Genomic DNA, 21,885 nt, shown 5'->3' with positions numbered 1-21,885 from the left:
AAGAAAATCAGGTATCAAATCAGTTTATTGAATGATGGTATTTGATGCCTTATTCAGAAAGGTTTGGAGCTAACTGTGGAGAATAACTCTTGTTTCTTTGCAAGTTATGCTCCTGAACAGTTTGAATGTTCAGGTTTTAGATACTTTAGACAGCTAGCAGTCAACAGAATTCAACAGACAAATTTCAGAAACATATTATACATTTCACAGAAAAATATAATCATTTCATGTGCTCATACTACTGTCTTTCTCATGATTTTTATTTTTATAATCTCATAATCTTTAAGGGTTACCAGCAGTAGTTGTGTCCATCGTGTTGGCAGTGTCACCAGATAATTATGGACTTATAACCACTGGAAAAGTTTCAATAAACAGACCTGATGAATTGTGAGTTAAAGGGGGTGCTTTGGGAGGGGATGGGTGGGAGAGACGTCCTACAAAATGGCTTTTATTTAAAGATTGGGAAGGAAACAATGGGAGAATTTTGAAATTATATAGCTTTACAGTATATCATCTGTTTTGTAATGATGGCTTATATGAAAGTTCTTACCTTTTGGCCAAAAAAGTACTTTCTACTAAGGAGGCATAATAGTTTGCATTGCAACAAACTACACCTTTATCTCATGTTCATTTTACTCTATTTCGGTATCTGATAATGATTGACAGACTGCTCTTGTGTTCTAGCTGCTGGATTAAAAACAGAATTGTCTTCTATATTACTGCTGTGGGATACTTTTGTGTGATATTCCTGATCAATATCAGCATGTTCATTGTTGTGCTGATACAGCTGTGTCGTATCAAAAAGAAAAAACAGCTTGGAGCTCAAAGAAAAACCAGTATTCAAGACCTTAGGAGTGTTGCCGGCCTCACATTCCTGTTGGGAATTACTTGGGGATTTGCTTTCTTCACAGTGAATGATGTGTTTACTTACCTCTTTACCATTTTCAACACTTTGCAAGGTAAGTTTATCCTTCATGTGACAGCTCATTGCATAGAATGTAATGAATAAAGCATTTGGAAATGGCATTTTCTTGATTTAGCAATAAAGTAATTTTGATACATCCTTTAACATGTTAATTATATTAGAGATGATACTGCTTTACTGTAATTTAAATTACAGTTATGTTTCAGAAAGGTACAGGAAAGCTAGCTACTATTTATAGGTATAATGTATTTATAAATATTATCATTTAAAAAATGTATGCAAACCAGAATCCAGTGGAAGTGACTGTATTTCTCTGGTCAACAGATCAATTGCAAATAGTTGCTGTAAGTGTTCACATAATAATGCAATTAATGTAGTGAAAACTGTGTCATTTCTCCACTTACCCTAAGGCATAGGATTGAGGTATAACATTCAACAAAGGACCACTGAGACAGGCAAGCCCTTCAACATCTTAAAGTTAGTGGTCTAACTGTTCAGCATGGCCTTTTAGTACGTAAGAACATAGAGGAAGTAGGTATGAAGGCACACAGCTTTGCAAAGGCCAGGGTGATACGGGACATAGAGTTTCAAAGGCCGCAAAAGCTTTCACATAAAACAGAAGGTACCATAGGTGCCTGCAGTTACCAAAGTATACCTGAATTGCCCTACTGAAGTTTGGATTCAAATTTCTGCTTAAATGGTACTTTAGATGACTGGCTGGCTGATTTCCCAGAGAGACAAAGAACATTGCAGTTCAGTGTATATACCTCTCCCCTGTTACTATGTTGATCTTTTGAATAACTTGATCTTTGGTAACTTGAGGGGTTGAACCCACATCTTCCCAGGTCTCTCATGGGATTGTGTTGAACTAACACTCTGTGGTCAGAGTAATTCACTTTGTGAAGTTGCCCTTCTACCTAGTTGCCCTTCTACCCAGTTTTAAGTTAGGTGCTGGGCAAATTTTTGTATTAGAAGTAATAAGGGTACTAAATTGTATTGACTTTAATTGAGCTAATGACAGTGTTTCAAAACTATATTTGAAAACAGTGTAGAACCATCTTTACAGAGCAACACTTAGTTACAGTCAAAAATTCATCCCAAAAGCCAAAGTTGGGAAAGATAGTGAAGCAAAAGATGATGTAAATAATCTCTTCTAGTGGAATTTTACACACTTAACTGGCCTTAAAAGCCAGTAAATATAACATACATGTATGTAGCAGCAATCTGATCATTCAGCTTTCCTTCGTGTTATCTTCTATTAACTGTAAACTCAACACATCTGTTCTCAGGGACACACTGAAGCTGAAAAATTGTGCAAAGACCAAGTGCCACTTTTCCTTACAGGGCAAAGATGACAATGAACTTTTTATCAGAGAAGGTTAAGACCCACCTTGTGTCAGGTAGAAGTGAATGAGAAGCAGATGAGTCTGTAATGTGGCACTGGCACGAGACAGGGATGGCGAGAGACGGGGATGAGCCCCATCCCTTCTAGAAAATATTTGGCTTTGAATTTCCGGCAATGAGTGTACTAATTATTTTAGATATGAGTTGTTTTCTTTGTAGTTACTGGTTCTGCTACACTTGGTGATAAGAGGTTAACTGCTAATAGAAGATGGGACAGCGTCACACCATGTGCTAACAGCTGCATAGCCTGACAGTGTCATAGCATATCCTCTTACTGACATTGCTTAGAATTTTTTTCCAAAACAGTTAACTAAATTTCAGGATCCACAGAACTTTTTCCTTCTTATTTGATAGAAGGAAACTTTATGCACTTTGTGGATTTGGTTACATTTGTTGCTCCTGCATTTGTGTGTATGATTCATCTATTTAATGAAAAAATACTCTTCAGTTTAGAGAGCTGTAAACTTTCTCACCAAAGAAAGGTGTCATTACTTTTTATTACAAATTTAAAAGCAGTGAAAGAAAACCAAAACACTGTTCACTAAAAAGTAGTAAAAGTAAATTTTGCAACATTCTCTAATGTTATTGTTTTGCAGGGTTCTTCATTTTTATCTTCTATTGTGTAACAAAGGAGAATGTCCGTAAACAATGGAGAAGATACCTCTGTTGTGGGAAATTCAGGCTGGCTGAAAACTCTGGTAAATATGAATACTTCTGAATGCTTATGCTCTGTTAAGTTCCTAATATTTTGTAATACTTTTCTTAAAGAAAAAAAATAAATCATGTTACTGCAGTTGCAGTTCTAATTTATTATCCAAGGTATACTAAACCTCCAAAACTATTCTCTTTAAAAGTGGTGGCTGATGCAGTTCTTACATGCGTACATGCTGTTGCATTAACATGTTAACTGGAGATGATCTCTTCCCTTGTACTATAAAGGCATGGCTTTACAGAACCAATGAGATTTGTTACAGCTTCTGAGTCAACTGTAGTGCTACTGGTGATTTCCACATAGTTTAAACCAAAAAACCTGTAAATGATTTTATGCTATTTTGTTAATTAGTAGTTGACTTCTCCATAAAGCTGTATATGTTTTATACACTTTAACTTAGAGGGACAACTGTACTTTAGTAATTCTTCTGATCTGGTCTGCAGTCATAAAACTGTTACAGTTGGCTGCTTGTATTAAAAAAGGGACAAGAGAAAAGGCAACTAGATTTAAATAATTCTAAACATCAAGAATAATAAAATTCTTACAATATTATTCTGTCTAGAATACTGTGAGGAGAGTGGGAAAAGCCTTATTTTTATTTTAATTCAGTTACATTATTAACAATCTTTTTATATATTGCTTGTATGAGTTGTGCTATTTTCTGTAACATGTATCTGTTGTAGACTGGAGTAGAACTGCTACTAATGGTTTAAAGAAGCAGACTGTAAATCAAGGAGTATCCAGTTCTTCCAATTCCTTACAATCAAACAGCAACTCCACTAACTCTACAACACTCCTAATGAATAATGATTATGCAGTGCATGCAAATGGAAATGGTATGTATAATGCAAAATAGCAGGTTTTTTACTTGTCTTAAAACAGAAGTCTTAAGCTCTTTCATGCTGATGTAAAGTGAAGGGCTGACAAAAAATTATTCGAAAGTAGAGGGTCAGAATATTTCAGGATGTCTCCACAAACAATACTACACATCTGTTTTAGGGAACTATAAACAAAGTTTTTAAATATCCATTTCTCCTACTCAGTGGGAACTCTTGATTTATGTATCAAATAGTAGGTAAGGTTAATTATTAGAGAAATTACTTACCAGAAGCTGCTGTTAAAGCTTGACCTGAATATGTGACAATAAAATATGTTTTAGAACAGTGCATATTTTAAGCCTCATTAAAACAAACATTGCCTGAACAAGAAAGAAATATATAGGATAATAATACAGCCTTAAAAGTATGAAAGAAATCATGTAGGAGATAATATGAGGAAGAACATGAATGGATTGCTCACATGGGAGCTACTTACAAGAGAAATAAAAGAAAACGAAGACTGTAACTTATAAAATCATTTCAGTGAAGACAGCACTCTTGAGAGGGCTACCTCACTGTTGCCTGTAAATACTGAAGCTGATTTCCTCTAGCTTTTTACTCCCCCTGTGGGTTTTTTATGGATGTGTTTCGCTAAGAAATATATCTTTGTTGTATGAAAAAATTCCTCAGAAGTCAAATTCTCAATTTGATTCTCCACTACATTCTCTAGTATCTAGTAGTAAAAGTTGAGGCATTATTACGTTTAAAGTACCGGAGGCTGTGCCAAAAGCCTTCCTAAAATACTGGAATGCTTACCGTTTTAGAAAAGTTGCTTGCACTTTTCTTCCTGAAAACCTCGGAAAATGGGAAATATAAATACATGTCACAAAGGAACTCTGCCAAAGCTGTGGAAAGCAAACAGCACAATGTAGTAGGTTTTCTGGAACTGAAAGGTCAAGGTGACTTTGATGGGGAGATCATACCTAGTGAAGTCAGTCTGGCATTGATGTGCCATTTCCCAGCCTGTAAAATTTGTAACAGTCGCCCCCCAGCTAGGCACAGTAACGAGGTTTTTTTCTCAATCCTTGGTTCTTCCTATTCTAGCACAGTACTGTCCTCTGAACTGTTACCGTCTGCTCTGTTCCTGAGAAGTTGAAATGCACGTGCATGCAGCATTCCAATCAATTTCATGTGCAAATTGGTGTAGCTTATTTGTCTGTTGAGAAAACTAGATATGAGCAAAAATTTACAGGTCATTACTTCTGTGTGCATAGGGTATTTTTCCCACCTGATCAAGAGTCGAAGCTAAGAAGTCATGCCATCAGCTAGGTTGTTTAGTATGAAGTTGTAGAAGATGCTCACCGGGGCTGTGTTTTCTTCATTTCCTCACACATGTTGTCAGAAGACAGCAGATAACAAACGGGATAATCTCAGCAGATAATCTCTCAGATATACAGAGTAAAAGCTATAGAGTTCATGTGTTGCCCCCTTAATAGGTTACTGTCCGTTTGGATGTACTAGCTGCATAAAGAAATTGCAACACTTCAGGAAATGGCATTTGGACATACCGTTAGGTATCGCATGGCTGAACCTGCTTTTTTCCTCACTGAGGAACAGAGATCACTTTCCTGAATTTGTTTGCAGAATAGCCTTATTTTCTTCTCTAGTTTTGCCCTGAGAGCTATTTTTAACCCTCCTTATAAAATAAAACAGTTGTGGCCAGGCAGGGAGTTAAACAACTACGTATTAACAGAGACACAATTAACGGTGTTGGCAAGTATGGGTTTTTTCTGTCATTTCAGTCTTTATCTGAGTTGTCTAACAAAGCTGTTCTGTTCAGCTTGCCCTGTTTACATTTGTGCCTAGGTGGCCTTTTAAATTAATAACTAATATTAGACTTTTTATTTAAGAGGTTTCACATAATCTGTTGGGCCATTGTTTCTGTTTTACGGGTCCAGTGGAAGCTCAGTAGTTTGTCATGGAATTTGTAATCTTTGTTTGCCAACCACCACCACAAACCCAATCCCTTAAACTCCCATCCTGAGATGTTACATTTTCAAACTGGTAGTAAACTTTATCAGCTAAAAAGACACGTTCATATCTTACTTAAAAAATACCATCTCTCGTTACAAACAAAAGATTTTCAATGAGACTTTGATGAAACCTGGAGCTGATATACTTAAATCAGTAGGATAACTTCTGGAAAGTATGCAGTCTGCCTAAGTGAAGGATGAGTTTCTAGAGGAAGCATTTGGGTAGACCAATACAAACCCAGGTGCTTGGGGGCCCTGGCCCAAGCAGAATAGAGAAGAGCTGTCCAGTCTAGACACTCAGGCAGAGAATCCTTTCTGCAGGAGAGATTAAGTGCAGGGGGGGAATGTCAGAATATACTTCTCCCTCTGGTGACCCCAACAAGACAGTTGAAGAGCATCTTGTAGTGCGGCCTGCCATTTCTGAAAGGGTTCAGAAGCTTGAGATAGTGAGACAGTGAAAGGGCAGGCCACAGCCAAAGCAGAATTCTGCTCCAGGATATTTGAGGCATTTTGATGGACTGAATCCAGGAGTTCTGAGAGAGTCATCTTTCACTGCCTAGAGGCTACTCACCGGTGTGTTTCCTCCTCCTAAAACCATAAACCACAAGCTGTTTCTACCCTCACTGTTGTGTGTTTTCAGTAGATTTATTGAAATCTACTGAACCATTATGACATTCGTATATTAAGTGTTGAGAATATTAATACAAATAGCAAACCTGAGTGTTTTACTTTTTTTATTCTGTTTCTGGTATACATGATAAAGTGACAGCTTTGCATCTGCGTTTGTGAACTCATTTCTCAGTGGTTAAGAAAATTATCCCCTCCCAAAAGAAATACTGCTATCTAGTGAACTGAGCATTTGTGGAGCATTTCATTAATAGGCTTCAGTCACCAGTGGTATTATACGTGTTCATTGTAGATTCACCTAAATGTGTAAGATTCTCATTCTAAATATGGCTTAGATCCATGATTTGACAAGGCCATATTCTGATTGTCCTCTAGAAATAAAACCTGCAAGTTGAGTGCCTTTCCAAGTTTTTAAAAAATTTTGTATTCTCCAACACCTCCTTGTTTCAGATGCATGGCAAACCTGAGAAACCTTTTAAACTTAGCTTGTTAAAGCAAAACTAGAATGAGAAATATTTTGCATCTTATCTACTGATATTTATTCCAAGTCAAAGTCTGCATTCTGAGAATGGTGACCTTTGCTGCTTCAAATACAGAATCCTATTGTACATAAATATATTAACATCTCTCAAATCTCTTACTGACTTCTACACACAAAAAGAAATATATGCAGATTAGGTACAGAAAAATACACATTTTGAAATTGTTGCAGGGATAAAATGAGAGTGACTGAACTCCCTACAATGACTGAAAAAGTGTGAGAGACTTGAAACTGAACCTTTCTGATGGGATGCACTTTTTTTCTGTTTCAACAGGCCATCTTGCCAGTGAGAAGAACGGTGTTTCTTTCAGTGTACAGAATGGTGATTTGTGTCTCCATGACTTTTCAGGCAAACAACTTGTACTGCAAGAAAAGGATGATACAGGCAGCCAAAAAAGCCACATCTCGCTCAGAAGGACTTCAAAGAGGGGAAGCCTAACTTTTATCGAGAAAATGTGATTTCCTTTTAAACAGCATATTGGTTTACAGTGTGAAGTAGAGATTTACTTTAACAGTTTTACATAATGTGAGCAGACCAAGAACTGATTTTATTTAACATACGGTACTGGAACTTCAAGGCAGCCATGCATTGAATTGACAAGGACAATTATTATTAAGAAAAAAAAAAAGAAGAAGAAAAAAGGGAGCTACTATTTTGACAAGTTACTGTGGATGTCAAATTACAGCTGGCACATTTCCATTACGATTCTTCATTAGAGGTTTATTTTGAGGTCTTTTTTTACATTTAAAAGAAAGTTTTGATTAGACTTTTTATTACAAGTAAATTTATCTGGATATAATGCATAGTAGAATTATAGAAATGTAGGAAGTTACAGCTTGTCTGTAGAAATGATGTTATCTCTAAAAATGTTAGCCATACAACCTTCAACTTTTTGTACGTTGTAGAAGCAAACTCTGTAGTGATGTACATAAACAGGAAAAACCCAAACTAAGCATCTTAGTGTTACTTTTATATTTATTTCTTGTAATATAAATTTAAATATTCCTATGTATAGAAAAATAATTGGTATTTTGTTTTAATGTTTATTGTAAGTTTGAATTCTTCTTTAATTGAGATCATTAACATAGAATGAGACAGAAGTTGATTTCTGTAGGAAGTGAAATCACTTACAGTGTTTTAAATATATTTACTAGATACAGAACTGTAAATACAAACTCTGTTGGTCTTGAACCTTTAGCAACCTCTCAGTACACCACAGAGGGACAGAAACTGGATATCATCCAAGTGCCATGAATGAGGGAGTGATAAATAGTAGGTTATTAAGTACAATTCAGTTATGTTAGTGGCTTGAGTAAGTCAATGGGAACTTTAGTGTTGATTTCAGCAGGGTCAGTATTCTACCTTGAGTGTGGTTCCAGAGATTAAACTCACTGCCATTTCTCATTTGCAATGATAAAGTAGAGAAGAGTTGTTTTTAGAAGAAAATATACACAGAGGGTAAATGCTAGCTGCTGTATTTAGTAGCCATGAAATCGTTTGTTCCATTGTGTGGCCATTTTTTAAGGGGCAGCTCTTGAGCTGTGTGGCTGTTTTTAAAGGGGCAGCTCTTGACACATGCTAATGAGTATTTCTGCTTGTACTCTGGCCCTTGGCTGGTTCCCTTTTGTGATTGTTTGTCTGAAAAGCTGGATTTTGGCTGTTCATGCACAACAGCTGAAAGCCCCATACAACATTGTGAAGACTCTTACTGAACAGAAATTAGCCTGAGCTGTAGTTGTACCTCTTAATTCTCATGCAGGTGTGCAGCTGTGCAAAGGTTAGCTGCTCCTGGAGCTAGAGCTAGAACAAACTGGGGCCACACTGCAGAGTACCAGACCCTGTAAAGGAGATTTTTTGAGGTAGATGCACAGTGGAGGCGAGAAAGGGCTTTGCTTTCCCAGAAGACTCGGTAGGGAGCCCTGGAACTGCTCTTATCCACAAAAAGCGTCAGATAGATGCCTCCTACCCGCGGCTTGGTTGTAGCTCAGCAATTGAACCTCTTCAGTACTCAAGCCCTCTTGTGGTTCTGTATGCAATGCACAGGTTATTTTGGTCACCTGCGTCCAGAACTACTCTGAATAGACTTTTAAAGTGAGAATTTTAAGTATTTGTTGTGTTTATCCACAAGGTTTTAACTGCATGTTAATAAAAGACTGTCCTGGAATGCTAGTAGCTGGAATGCATTTCTGTGAATGCTTTGACTATTTGGCTAATTGCCTTTGCACTGTTTCTTGTAAATTTATTTAATGTTCTTGTATTTATATTTTGAACTGTAAAAAAAAAGTAATAAATTTACAGCAAGTACGACACATAAAATACATAAACTTTGTCTTTTAAATTAATGTGTCGTTATACTGGGCCATGTTACAGTTCTTCAGATTACATGAGCTGCAGCATGTAACCTCTTGTAGAGGATGCTGACTAGCCCTTAAATTCATTGTCTTCCACATATTTTCCCTTTCGTGGTTCTAGCAGATCTGTTTTTCAGCAGAGAAAACCCTGACAGTGCTTGCCCTGAAGTCTGCTGAAGCTCCTCCAAAGCTGAGTTGGGCTTAAGTAATTAAATTCCTTATGAAATATTCCACTGTCATTGACCTGCTTGGAATCTTCCTCTTTTTCTATTTTTTTGCACACTAACATGTTATGATTCTTTTAATGATTTTATTTAATATATTTCTGGAGGTGGGGGGTCTTTTCTGACTTTGCCACTTAAAGCACACACATACTGTAGAAAAGTTTTGCACCCACAGCAGCATATTATTTTATCTCAGTAAATAATTCTCAGCATTAAACTAACTGAGACTGCTTTTGCACACTGGGTGTCACAGTACCCTTTTGGCCCTTCGTGTCTTGTCCGCTGCTAGCAGTTGAGCCATGGCAGGCCTGCACTCCCTGAAAGCCACAACCCCTTCCCAGAGCACCAGGGGGTCGTTCATAAACAGCAACAGGCTGAGTACAGCTAGCACCACCCTGCTCAGCAAACATGTTCCCTATGCATGTGCAATTCTCTCTGTAAAAAAGTTGCCTAGAGCAGGGAGCCCATGCACAGCTTAGGAGAGAGGGAACAGATCCATGCTGTGGGACTGTGCAGCCTCCCCTGAGCTGCAGCTGCAGGGCTTGGGCTGACAGTTAGGAGCCCCTAAGCAGTGCCCTGTCCTCTTCATGCTGTGGGGTGCTTACCAGAATAGTGTCTTGACAGCCACCCCTTAAGGAACAGGCCTCCTTTGAAAATTGTTTTGTCAACCATGCTGCCAGTTACAGAGTCAATGAAGTCAGCACAGTGAAAAAGAACTACAAAAGTGTTAATGCTGTAATTGCACACGAGGAAAGCAAAAAAGGCAACTGAAACAACCCACCTTTATGAAGCTCGAGTGAATCTCACACCTCACACCTCCAGCTACTCTGCAACATCTTTTCTGTGCTTCAGCACCAATCCACGCTTCCCATTGCTCTGTGACGGGGAGCACAGAGGAAACTAACTGAAGATTTCAGGACTCTTAACACATGTAGGTTTGGGTTGGTTTGTTTTAAAGTCTTTGTCACGTTTCTAAGGCTTGGTGTCCTTTGCCTGAGTGCCCTTCTTTCTGCTGGCTCCCACCCTACCTATAGTCAGGAACTACAGTGTGGAAGCACAAGGCATGCCATGGAAAATTCCAAAGCACCCACTGTCTAATGCCCTTAGTGTGCATCCATGGGAATAGTAGGTCCATTTCCATCAGAAATCTCTACATCTTTTTCTTCATTGAGTTGGAAAGCCAGTGCTGGGGTGTGAAGATACCTGGTAAAGGTATTTTTTAATGCTAAAAAACCCAGCCAATCATTAAAAATAAATAAATAAATCTTTTAAATCTTATGAATGTTCTGGCTTTTTGAACCATTATAGAACCATAGAATGGTTTAGGTTGGAAAGGCCATCTAGTTCCAACCCCTCTGCCATGGGGCAGGGCCTCCTCACACTAGACCATGTCACTCAAGACCCTGTTCAACCTGGCGTTGAACACTGCCACAGATGGAGCATTTACCACTTCTTTGGGCAACCTGTACCAGTGCCTCACCACCCTCGCAGTAAAGAACTTCTTCCTTGTATCTAACCTGAACCTCTTCTGTTTAAGTTTTAACCCATTACCCCTTGTCCTACCACTACAGCCCCACCAATGAAGAGGATCTATAAAATCGCCCTTGTTTTGGACCATTTACCCTGGCTTTCATCACTTGTCGCGCCACAGCTCAGGCTGCCGGGCCTTGCCTTTGCCCCTGGCTACTCCCCTGGACGCAGACATTCCCGGTGTCCCGGCTGCCGGCCGTCCCTCACGCTCACCTCCTCCTGCCGCTCCCCAGGGCAGCAGCTGGGAACACCGCAGGTAAAGCCGCCTTCTTCCCACAAGCTGTAACTGTGATTTCGGGCATCCCGCCCAGCACCATGAGCACCCTTGCTCTCTACGGCTCCCCGAGCTCGCTCTGCCTTCCACCCCACCAAGCCGCAGACAAGGATGGAGGAACGAAGGGAGTAGGGCGGGCTCTGCGCTCCTTTCCGCCCCTCCCCGTTCCGCCCCTCCTCGCCGGAGGGCGGGCGGGCGGGCGGGTTGGTGCACCGCCCGCCGGGCAGGCTGGCTGGTCGAGAGGGAGGAGGCAGCTGCCGCCATCTCCGGGAACTGCCGGGCCGATCGCGACCGGGGACCTGGAGGCGGGCCTGGCAGCTGGGGCGGCTGAGGCGGTAGCGGGCCGGCCGCGGTGCGATGAGGAGCCGCAGCAACTCGGGGGTGCGCCTGGACGGCTACGCCCGTCTGGTCCAGCGAACCATCCTCTGCCACCAGGTGAGGGCGGCTGCCGCCGCTGCGGGACGCCGGGCCGGGGCTGGGGGGCTGAGAGAGGACACAGCCGGGTCGCAAAAGGGGCTCGACGGGGCCAGGGAAAAAGAATCTCTTGGGTCCCCCGTGCACGGCCTCCTTTCCCTGCCTCCTTTCCCTCCTTTCTTTCCCGGCTGAGGGGGAGAGCAGGGAAAGCTGAGGCGGTTCAGGTCCTTGGGGTGCTCGCCAGCCGCTCATGTAAGTGCACATTGGCAGATGGGTAAGAAACGCACCAAGTCTGAGCTTGCAAACAACAATACTGTGTATAGAATGTGTTCGTGGTCATATGATACACACCCACCCGTTGTAACGGTATATATATATATATATATATATATACACACACGCATACCCGTAGCACTTCTAAGTCCCAGTAACATAAGGTTTCCAAGCAAGGCCTTTGAAATGTGTCTGTCAGCATCAGCTCGGGGTGAATCCAGGACAGAGCTGGACTCGCAGTGCTTTGTGTGGTATGTGTGCAGCGGTGCACGTCCAAGAGATTCCCATCCTGACCTGCTGCAGGGGCAGCCTGTGCAGCACTGGTGTGCCTGGGGTGACTTCTCATGGTGTCTCACTGCTCGGGCTCTGGCTTGTGGGGCAGGGCTGCCTGCATATGTGAACAGCCAAATAACAAAATGGTGTCAGGGCTGGTGAGGGAAAAGCTAATGCCTGTTCTGGCTTTTGGTCAGCACATACAGAATCATAGAATGGTTTGGGTTGGAAGAAACCTTAAATATCACCTAGTTCCAACCCCACTGCCATGGGCAGGGACATCTTCCACTAGACCAGGTTGCTCAAAGCCCCATTCAACCTGGCCTGTAGTGCTCTCTGCTTAATGTCCTCACTTCACCCAGGCAGGTTCTGAGGACTTTAAAAATTCCGCTGGGCAGGGTGCTGGACATGGTCATGCTTGTCATCCAGATGATCCTTGAGGTTCCCTTCCAAACCGGTGTTCTATGTTTCTGTTTCTCATAGTGTGCTCTGCAGTGTCATGCTTCAGTTAAAACAGTCCAGTACATAAAGAGGAGAGCAGCAGGGTTTTTTGCATAAGTCAGTACCCAAATATACTTGCTGAGAGTTACAAGAAACTGGAAGGCAGTAAAAGAAGACATTAGGACCTAAATCCACTTAGGTCTGTAAGATTGTCTGTTGTTGTGGGCACGGGGTACAGACACCTGTGGATTAATGTTTGTGAACTAATTGTTACAAACTCTTTAGAGACAAATGCAAGAATATGGCATAAGTGGTGTGAGAAGATAATTTTGCTCTCTCGCTGTGCTGGAGTGCAGGAGATGCTTTGAGCTGTGCTTCAGCAGGATGACCTTAGACAAGTCACTTTGGCTTCCAGTGCCTGCCTTGGTTTCCATACTTATAGGACGAGGATGCTGATAACAGCTTCCATTAGAGGAGAGATGGTGCTTCTGAGATCCAGAGATCAAACATGGCCCATGAAAACTGTGCCTTAACACTATGAATAGTTAACAATTAGAAAAACGGGGTAGCTTAATGGTAATGTGGGAATTTATACCAGTGACATAGAATTTCCTAATTGCTATTGACAGTGCTTGGATGTGTTTTCCGTTAAGTGCTTAATGCTGGGGAAAGTTCAGAGGTGGGCAAAGGACATAAGTAAATTTTCCCTGGTGTGTGGAAAGCAAATCACAGTCTAACAGCAGGTCAGAGGGATAGTGGCACAGGGCAATCTAGAGGGATGCTGCAAAGCGGATTTCTAGCTTTGTTTTCTGTATGTGTAGTCCCTATGGTTTCCCACTGCAGTAGGCTGAAAATGTTCAGCTTAGTGAGGTGAAGAGATGCAGTGCTTCCTTGGGCAAGTTAGGACAGTTGTCTTTGGGTCATGTGCCACCCTTTTTTGCTTGGGAGCAGAATAGCCTGTGACAGGCTGGGCTGCTACTTCATTGTTGGTGCTTTCCAGGTGCCTTTCAGGACAGAATCAGGGAAGGGAATTTAATCCATTGGTTTGCCCACGAGCAGCCTGGCAGAAGAACCAGGAGGCATTTAAGGTGCTTCTGAAGTGCTGCCGCTTTGCACAGGGGTGATGTGTGGCTGTGACCGTGTACTTCCGGGCTGCAGGCATGCCATGTGTGCAGACTTGGCACATACGCTGTGTGCTCTGATGAGCAGCAGTAATAAGCTTGCTCTTGTAAGGGTGCAGCAAGGACAACACTTGTGCTCAGGAACATTTTGCTTTGATAACAAGGTGTTCAGTACACATGGGGTCATGTTCCTCAGTAGCAGCAACTGATCTTGTGTTTATTCCAGTCACTCTAAATCAGTGTCATTTTAGAGAAAAATTGTAATTCAGAATACATGTGCTACCAGGCAGACATGCATTCACAGCACAGTTCCAGATGCCTCACCAACACTGACAGTTTTCCGTATGTAGCATCTCATGGGGTTGTACCTGTAGCAGACTTTTTTTATGTTTTGCAAGCACTGCATTGTGCTAATCAGCAGGATCCCCTGAAGTGTGCACAGGGATAGGTATGATCCTGTTAAAGGTTGTACACAGAGGGTAAGACCAAAGTACCAGCTCCTGTCCTGTTTCCTTGGGGATGGGGGGCCAGAGGGATGCTTTGTTAGTGTAGCTGAGCTAGCACTGAAGAGCATGACCAGAAGGCTGTTCTCAGCTGCTCATTACACTTGTTGATTTGATTGAGGTAAGAAAAAATGGAAATCTTAAAATATGTCCATAAAACAGCAAAACTGAACGTCTAGATACATTTTAAGTATGGCTAAGGTACTATAAGAGAAAAGCACACAGAGCTGGTAAGGAAAGCACCTGTGGCATACGTTTATGCGTAACCCCAACTGTGCCATATCTGGTTTCATGTAAACAGTCTTACCTGCAAACTTTGCTAGAGCTTACATCAGTTTTCATCTGATGAGTAAATGAGACAGATGCAATTAAATAGGTTTTCATCAAGATGATAAATGTGGGCTTAGAATCCCACTATTTTTGTGCCTCTAATGCTGAAGTTCTTAATGGCATTTGGACCTTTGTAGGAACTGGTGTTGTGTTTTGGTGGGGTTTTTTTTTTTGGTCTTCAGATTAACAGATCGACTTAAAAATAGGATTGGGCATGATACAGCAGTTTAAAGTCAGTCTGGCAATCAGCTTTTTGTAGAGATGCTTTCAACCCACAGAGCCCATGGGTGCTAGTAAAATCCTTTGCTTCATGGATCTGTATGTGCCATGTGACTTGCAAGGTGAGACCTGCTAGTCCGGTTAGTGATCACTGCATGGATATTTTAGCTGAGTGAAAATCTGACGTCTTTAGAGTTAAGCATACTCAGTGTTTCTTTAGGTTTTTTTAGCATTTTGTAAGGGTTGTGCTTTTCATATGGTGTCAGCAGGCAACAGAAGAAAATAACTGTAGTTTTAAAAGTAACGATTTTCTAAACAAACAGAAAACCCCAAACCATTTAAATATTAATTAATATTAATATGTGTTGCTCTGTTAACATTCTGCATGTGCACGAGGATCAACATTAATATGTTGTCAGTCCATGGGAGCCAGCCCAGCGTGCCCGAAGAGCTGGGACCTTCTTGTAGGGGAACCAGAGGCTCTGAAATGGTGATAGCTGCCTTAGGATGTGTTTAATGCAATCTCTTGAAGGTAGGCAGGTACCTCCCTGGGGAATGAATGGTCTTTCATAGTCTTGCATGGGCCATTTTTCTGGGGTTTCCATCTTGGTACCTGAAGGCATTTTGATTTTGCAACTGGCAGCCAGCCCAGCATGGAGGATGGGGAAAAAATAAACCAAAATGATTGTTCCTCAGGCAGCAGGGTGATCTCTGTCAAGCCAGGGCTGCAGGTGCAGAAAAGTATGTTATCCTGCATGGGGGGGAGGGGAAAAAAAGTGTCCTCTAAAAATGCTGGGCACAATGCTGTCTGCTTACTGAGATCCTGTGTTTTGTAACACAGGCTCAGTGCTGAGCTGGGAGTAGCTTGTCCTTTCTTTGCTTGCTTACTTCTTCTGTTACTCCTTGGTTTGACTTTTCAAGTTCAGAAAGAAGTTCTTTAAGCTCCTTGGATTCCTGTATGCTCTGTTCCCCATCAAATATATGAGTTGGTGTCCTTTGATTGTTACTTGGTTTGGGAAGACTGCTTTGGGACTGTTTCAGAACTACATCTATCTGCTCTCTACGAGCCACTGGACATTGCTGTGTTTAAACTATAACAATAACACTGGCTGTGCCCAGTCATGTGTGTCAGGCTGTCACTGTTTTCATGCCCAGTTGTTACATGCAAAGGAAATTGTAGCTGAAGCTCCTCCCTCTCAAAACTTCTGTCTTAAAAATAACTGAGGAAGGAATTGAGTGAACCAGTGTGTGGCAGAAATGAAAAACTGGTGTATGTGTTCTTTTTAATTTTACTTATCTTTAGTACTGTAATCTTTGCCCCTTGTCACACCAGCCCTGGCAGCTGGGTTTCGTGCACGGAAATGTTCTGTAAAAGCTTGATTTGATTGAAAGCTCTATTGACCTTTTGCTTCCCTACCTCATCTTTTTGTTAGCGAAAAACATACAGCTGAGAAAGATGATCTTAAAAACTAATGATAGTGAAGTGAGGGGAATTAATGATGCAGTGAAAAATTTATTGGGGAATTTGGGATGCAGGAGGCTACTCAGTGTGCTGTTTTTCTGACAGTGCTGCTTTTCCATACCGTCAGAATTTCTCTTCCTGTTCATTTTTCAAAAGAGGCTACTTTTAAAAAGGGCTTTGAATGCATTCGTGCTTTAGCTGTCACAAACCCCGCAGGTAAATAATAGAAATACTGTTTAATTTCCTAGAAGGGAAGTACTGCTTTTTTACTTCCTCAGGATCATGCCACAGACCAGTGCACAGAGAAGAACAGATCCAGACTAAATTTGTAATGTTAACTCAGTACTCTCTTTTCCTTACAAATATGTAAAATTGAAATTCCTGTTTCCTCAATGTATTTAAAATTTTACTTGGTGACTTAGTTAATAATCCTATGTGGGCGTGGATGCTCACCCAGATGCTATAAGCTTTACATCCTGAAGTGGTCACATACATTTTGTATTTCACTTGTGTGAGTTTGGGAAAAGAAAGATGGGACCTCACTTCTGTTTCAGAATTGTGACCAGTCATAGCACGCAATCAGTGTGAAATCATCTTTGGCTCTCTCTTTTGTTTTGTTACCCTTTGATACAGAAAGAATTGGTGCTTCTTAATACAGATAATAGTGTTTGTTCTTTATTCTTTCTACTGTGGTTAGAACCCCGTTACAGGGCTGCTTTCAGCCAGTACAGACCATAAAGATGCTTGGGTACGGGACAACGTCTACAGCATCCTGGCTGTCTGGGGGCTGGGGATGGCTTATCGGAAGAATGCGGACCGGGATGAGGATAAAGCCAAAGCCTATGAGCTTGAGCAGGTATGTCAGAGTTTGGCATGAACCAGTTAGTGTTGGTTTTTTTTCATACAGTAGTGATTTTGAATGGTGCATTCACGTTGCTGCTCTGTCTAGGATCTGGCAAGGTTTTCTCAGCTCGGAGTACATGTCAGGTTCCTACGAGTGCAGGGTGTGGTATGCAGTGTTTCTGGCAGCCTTCCAGCAACCAGGAATGTGGAGAGCTGGGTGTCAGAGAGGCTAACATCTGAGTTAAAGTATAAACAAAACAAAACCATGTAGGAGTCAAACTTCCATTGTTTGGATGATTGTTGAAAATTAGGCTTCTGAGAGATCTTATGCCCAGATTTACCAGCCTCTCATTAAACCTTGAGATCCTTCATGAGCAGAAAATCCAGCCTAGGTTGCTTGGACCCCATAGGAGAAGCATGGCAGTTTAAGTAGCAGTGTTGGAAATTTGCACTGGTGTCATCTCAGAGAAGGTGTATGTGATATATAAACATGTTTGATCAAATTAAACAAGATAAAAGATCTCCAAAATCAGAAGACTTGCATGCTGGAGAATTGTAAGGGGAGGTCAGTCACACTGTTAATTTCTGTAACCTGGAGCTGGGAAAGTGGGCATCAGAAGTGAGAGTGCAAAGTTGGGTTAAATGGGAAGTGAGGAGGTGCTGGCATTGGTGTCCTTCTGTTTTGCAGGCACTGGGTAAATTTTATGCTGACATTTACTATTCAAACCAGGGAGATCTGTAGTGGCCAAATAACCTTAACTCAGTGTGCACAATCATATTTTGAGGCTATAATAATTTTGGGGTGGAAAGATGGGGGTTGTTTTCATGTAAGGCAAGATCTTGTACTTCTCTTTGTACACACTAAAGGCCTTTTCCTTACATTAGTCATCTGCTTTCTGTTTTATAAAGAGCAGGAACAGTTCAACAAGTTTTCCAATCATGTCAATGTGCTGCAATCACCTATCAGTGTTCTCTGGAGCTGTCACTCTAAAAATCATTACTATTATTATTATTGTTACAAGACATAGCATTCCTCTTGCTTCCTTAGCTGGATAGGAAGACCACAGAGAAATGCTCCATTGTTTAGAGATGGCCTTTGGGAAAATACTTGCACTTCTGGTCAGGGATGTGGTAATAAATACAACCATTATATTTATGCATATATATATATATATACGAAAAGGCATGTAAGGCAAATACACATTTTTATTCACCTTTGCCGGCGCTTGAGTAGGTGTGAACTTGGTCACTTGAATATTGTTTGTAACAGCTGCTGTGTGAGGGTGTCACTTGTCTGTTTTGTTCCTGCAGAATGTTGTGAAGCTGATGCGGGGACTCTTACAGTGCATGATGAGACAGGTAATGTCATGATTTGAATTAGTACACCTTGTGTTTATAAAGCATCTCATCCAAAGCATGTGTTTCTTGTGTCTTTTCCGTGTGTGTTTAGATGGAGTTCTGGGGAGTCCTTTTAAAACTCTTGAACAAAGCTCTGATTGTACTTGCACCTTTTTGAGATAGTGCTTGTAGCAAATCATGGTTTTGCCTTTGCCAGCTGATTTTCACCAATATGCATTCCTGTAACTAAGATCTGAACTCAACAAGGCAATTTCATCTCATTCTCCCCCAGGCAGATGTGGATTTAGATGGAGCCTAATGTTAGAGTTGCATTTAAGCACTCTGATCAATCAAAACATGTTGAAGTGAGGTAGCAGGGATCAGGACCTTAAGTTTCTCCTTGCCTAAGAAAAGTTGTTCATTTTGACATAGTTTGGAGAATTTATTCCAAAATGTTTCAGATTTGAAATTTGTGGCGCTTTTTAGGTAGATAAGGTAGAGAAGTTCAAGTGCACACAGAGTACCAAAGACTGCCTCCATGCCAAGTATAACTCTGCAACTTGTGCCACGGTGGTTGGGGACGACCAGTGGGGGCATCTACAAGTGGATGCAACTTCCCTTTACCTGCTCTTCTTGGCACAGATGACTGCATCAGGTAAGCAGAAGATATTTTAGCCTTGACGATTGTTGCAGTCTTTTTCTATTCTAGCCTTCATTTAAAAAAGGAAAAAAAGTTGTAACTAGCTTTAAAGATCTTTACATAATTATTACTTGTAATAAGTAGTATTTCTCTGGAAAAGAGATGTGAGTTAGTTAGGATTTTATGTTTGTAGTAACTGGCAGTGTCCATTCCCTTAATATTTTTGGCATATAAATACATGGAATATTCAGAGTTGTGTCAGAGGAAAGTTTTGCGTTTGAAGACTACATACTCCTGATGGACAACCAGGATTCTTCAGAGGGTGGTGACACTGAGCCAGGTGCCACCAGTGCCATCTGTATTCCTCTTCTTGCTGGCACTGTTCTAGCTTGTGTTCTTCTCAACTGTACTTCTGTAGGAATAAAGATATGTTTCTTTATGTGTTTTTCTGTCCTCACAGCCCCTTGCCATTGACCCCTGCAGAGCAGGTGCCTGGGCGTCCTGGTGGTCTCTTGATAGAACACTTAGCAGGCGGAGAGGTGGAGAGCTGTAGGAATTGGGATACTCTCCAGAGCTGGTACAGAGGTCTCTCCTTTGTACCCACTGTGTCTGAATGCCACCCTCCATGGGGTGGGTTTTGGTTTGTCTTTGAAACAACAAGTATTGGTAGCATTTGAAGTACTTTGTCAGTATTAAGTATTGAGTCTTGCTGCCTTATTTTTTGAAATCAGCATGAGTTTTTTCCATTTATTTCAGTGGGCAGTAGTTGGTAGCAAATAAACAAAAGCATGAAATTCACTGAAGAGTAAATATTTCAGTTCTAATACAATATAATTATTCTTTCCTTCTTATAACCAGGGTTACGTATTATCTTCACCCTCGATGAAGTTACCTTTATTCAGAATCTTGTTTTTTACATAGAAGCTGCCTACAAAGTTGCTGTAAGTAGTTATTTGGATGTAAATCACCCAAACACTGCTCAGATGTGGGTGGGAAATTATTTATTGATGGAGAAGGAAAATACAGACTTTTTCTTCCATGAGAAGATAACAGAACCTGTCAGTACTTTGCATTGTGAGCAGCATTTTGGAGATGGTGGGAGGGCTGTGGAAGATTAACTGCTGCCTTGGTGAGGTATACTTGTTCTGTCATAATGATAGTTTTTCTTTATTGATAATTAAAAATATTTCCTGATGTCACATTAAAATCTTACGGGACTTTCTAAAAAGAGCAAAGTGTTAATAAACTTTCTGGAAAGTGCCAAGTTGAAGTGGCACAGGGAGAAGCATGCACAGGGCAAAAGATAAAGGGTTTTGTGTACTGTGAAGACAGTGATTCATGACTGTAGACCTGGTCCTGCTAGGATATGTTTTATGTGCTGCTCTTTAAGCCCTAGGAGGAGCTCTTTAGAGACTTGGAGCATTTTTGTTTTGTTTTGGTTGTGATTTGTTAAGGCAAATAAACTGATTTCATGCAGGGGTCTGGTTTTGTTGTGGGACAAGGGAGGAAAACACTGGTTTTGTATATAATCATGCCAATTTTTTCTTGACGATTTTGTTGCAGGATTACGGAATTTGGGAACGTGGTGATAAGACAAACCAGGGCATCCCTGAACTGAACGCAAGCTCCGTAGGGATGGCCAAAGTAAGAATGTCTTCCTGACACCACCTTCATGGCTGTTCTGTCATGCTGAAGGGCTCTGACAAACCTGATGGCTTCCTTTGCATAGTCTTCTTGGCCATTGCGATAATTAACTGACTGTATAAGAATTTTTGTTTGGGTGTAAGAGAGTATTCTTTAGTGTCAAATCATTGTGGTAATGGCTTTCATTGAAGGACCTCAGCACAGTTGTTCTGGGCATTGCAAGAAGGGTACCAGATTCATTGAGCCATGAATCTGATAATTTCAGTGAGGTGCAGTCTCATAAAGTGGCCTTTGGTTTTCTGTCCCTTCTTTCTTAATTCTCCAGCCCCAGTATTATATGTGATATTTTCATGGTAAGATTAGGTCAGATGTAAATCTTGAAAAACAGCAGAGTATCAGTCTAAGAAATTATTCACAAGTAATTTAGAAAGAGATATGAGTAAAGATATACTTAAAAGAAAGTGGATATTTCTAGTTCCCTCCCTAGCACAAGGTCACAGAGATACTAAATGAAGCTCAGAAGGCCATGAATGTAAATATGCAGTCGACAGCTACCTTTTTATGTGCTGTCTGGGTGGCTCACACAAGCTAATTGCCATAAAGGTCAAAGGTGTAGTAGCATTTCAGCAAGATTTATTAGTTACCAAGACCTTGGTGGCTGCAAGAGACAGTAACTGCTGGTCTTGGCCACAGTTCAGTCGAATAGTGGTGGGGCTGTGTCCATTGGGGAGGTTATTCCTTAGGTGTCCAGCATGAATGTTTTTGCCCTGAATATTCTGGCATGGGTTGCTGTGGTCTCTGCATGACTTCTGGGCACACTGATGTCAGGACAGTCTGCAGGACTGACTGCACAGCTTTGCTTCTCTGTGGCTCTGAGTTCAGTAAAAGTGCTGTTTGGGATGAGGACTCGGGAAGGTGTGCTGGTGGCGCTGCTGAGGAGGTGT

General features: G+C 41.1%; 2 protein-coding genes and 1 long non-coding RNA gene across 5 annotated transcripts in view; all 3 read left to right on the top strand.

Annotated features, from left to right (window-relative positions):
- ADGRG2 (adhesion G protein-coupled receptor G2) overlaps positions 1-7,692 on the top strand; it is a 47,600-nt gene extending 39,908 nt beyond the window's left edge. Inside the window, exons 23-27 of the mRNA XM_061364561.1 lie at positions 288-387; positions 685-959; positions 2,926-3,027; positions 3,725-3,877; positions 7,335-7,692. Coding sequence (XP_061220545.1) covers positions 288-387; positions 685-959; positions 2,926-3,027; positions 3,725-3,877; positions 7,335-7,519 — 815 coding nt within the window. The 3' untranslated portion in view covers positions 7,520-7,692. The remainder of the gene's footprint in view (positions 1-287; positions 388-684; positions 960-2,925; positions 3,028-3,724; positions 3,878-7,334) is intronic.
- A 960-nt stretch (positions 7,693-8,652) lies between these two features.
- On the top strand, positions 8,653-9,867 carry LOC133218282 (uncharacterized). The gene is made up of 2 exons (XR_009727089.1): positions 8,653-8,798; positions 8,829-9,867. It is a non-coding gene; the product is annotated as an uncharacterized LOC133218282 (long non-coding RNA).
- A 1,776-nt stretch (positions 9,868-11,643) lies between these two features.
- The window catches only part of PHKA2 (phosphorylase kinase regulatory subunit alpha 2), a 64,796-nt gene continuing 54,554 nt past the window's right edge, over positions 11,644-21,885 (top strand). For all 3 annotated transcript variants that reach the window (XR_009727086.1, XR_009727087.1, XM_061364562.1), the window contains exons 1-6: positions 11,644-11,875; positions 17,174-17,332; positions 18,631-18,678; positions 19,144-19,312; positions 20,156-20,238; positions 20,861-20,941. Coding sequence is in view for 1 of the 3 variants with exons in the window: in XM_061364562.1 (XP_061220546.1) it covers positions 11,798-11,875; positions 17,174-17,332; positions 18,631-18,678; positions 19,144-19,312; positions 20,156-20,238; positions 20,861-20,941 (618 nt within the window). In the remaining 2 variants the exon portion in view is untranslated. The remainder of the gene's footprint in view (positions 11,876-17,173; positions 17,333-18,630; positions 18,679-19,143; positions 19,313-20,155; positions 20,239-20,860; positions 20,942-21,885) is intronic.

Source organism: Neopsephotus bourkii, unplaced genomic scaffold, assembly GCF_033783945.1.
Source record: "Neopsephotus bourkii isolate Nb327-2 ecotype Australia unplaced genomic scaffold, CSIRO-AGI_Nbou_v1 NB_1234, whole genome shotgun sequence".
Classification (NCBI taxonomy): domain Eukaryota; kingdom Metazoa; phylum Chordata; class Aves; order Psittaciformes; family Psittacidae; genus Neopsephotus; species Neopsephotus bourkii.
The sequence above is the reverse complement of the archived record's forward strand: the minus strand, read 5'-3'. Positions and strand labels throughout refer to the sequence as shown.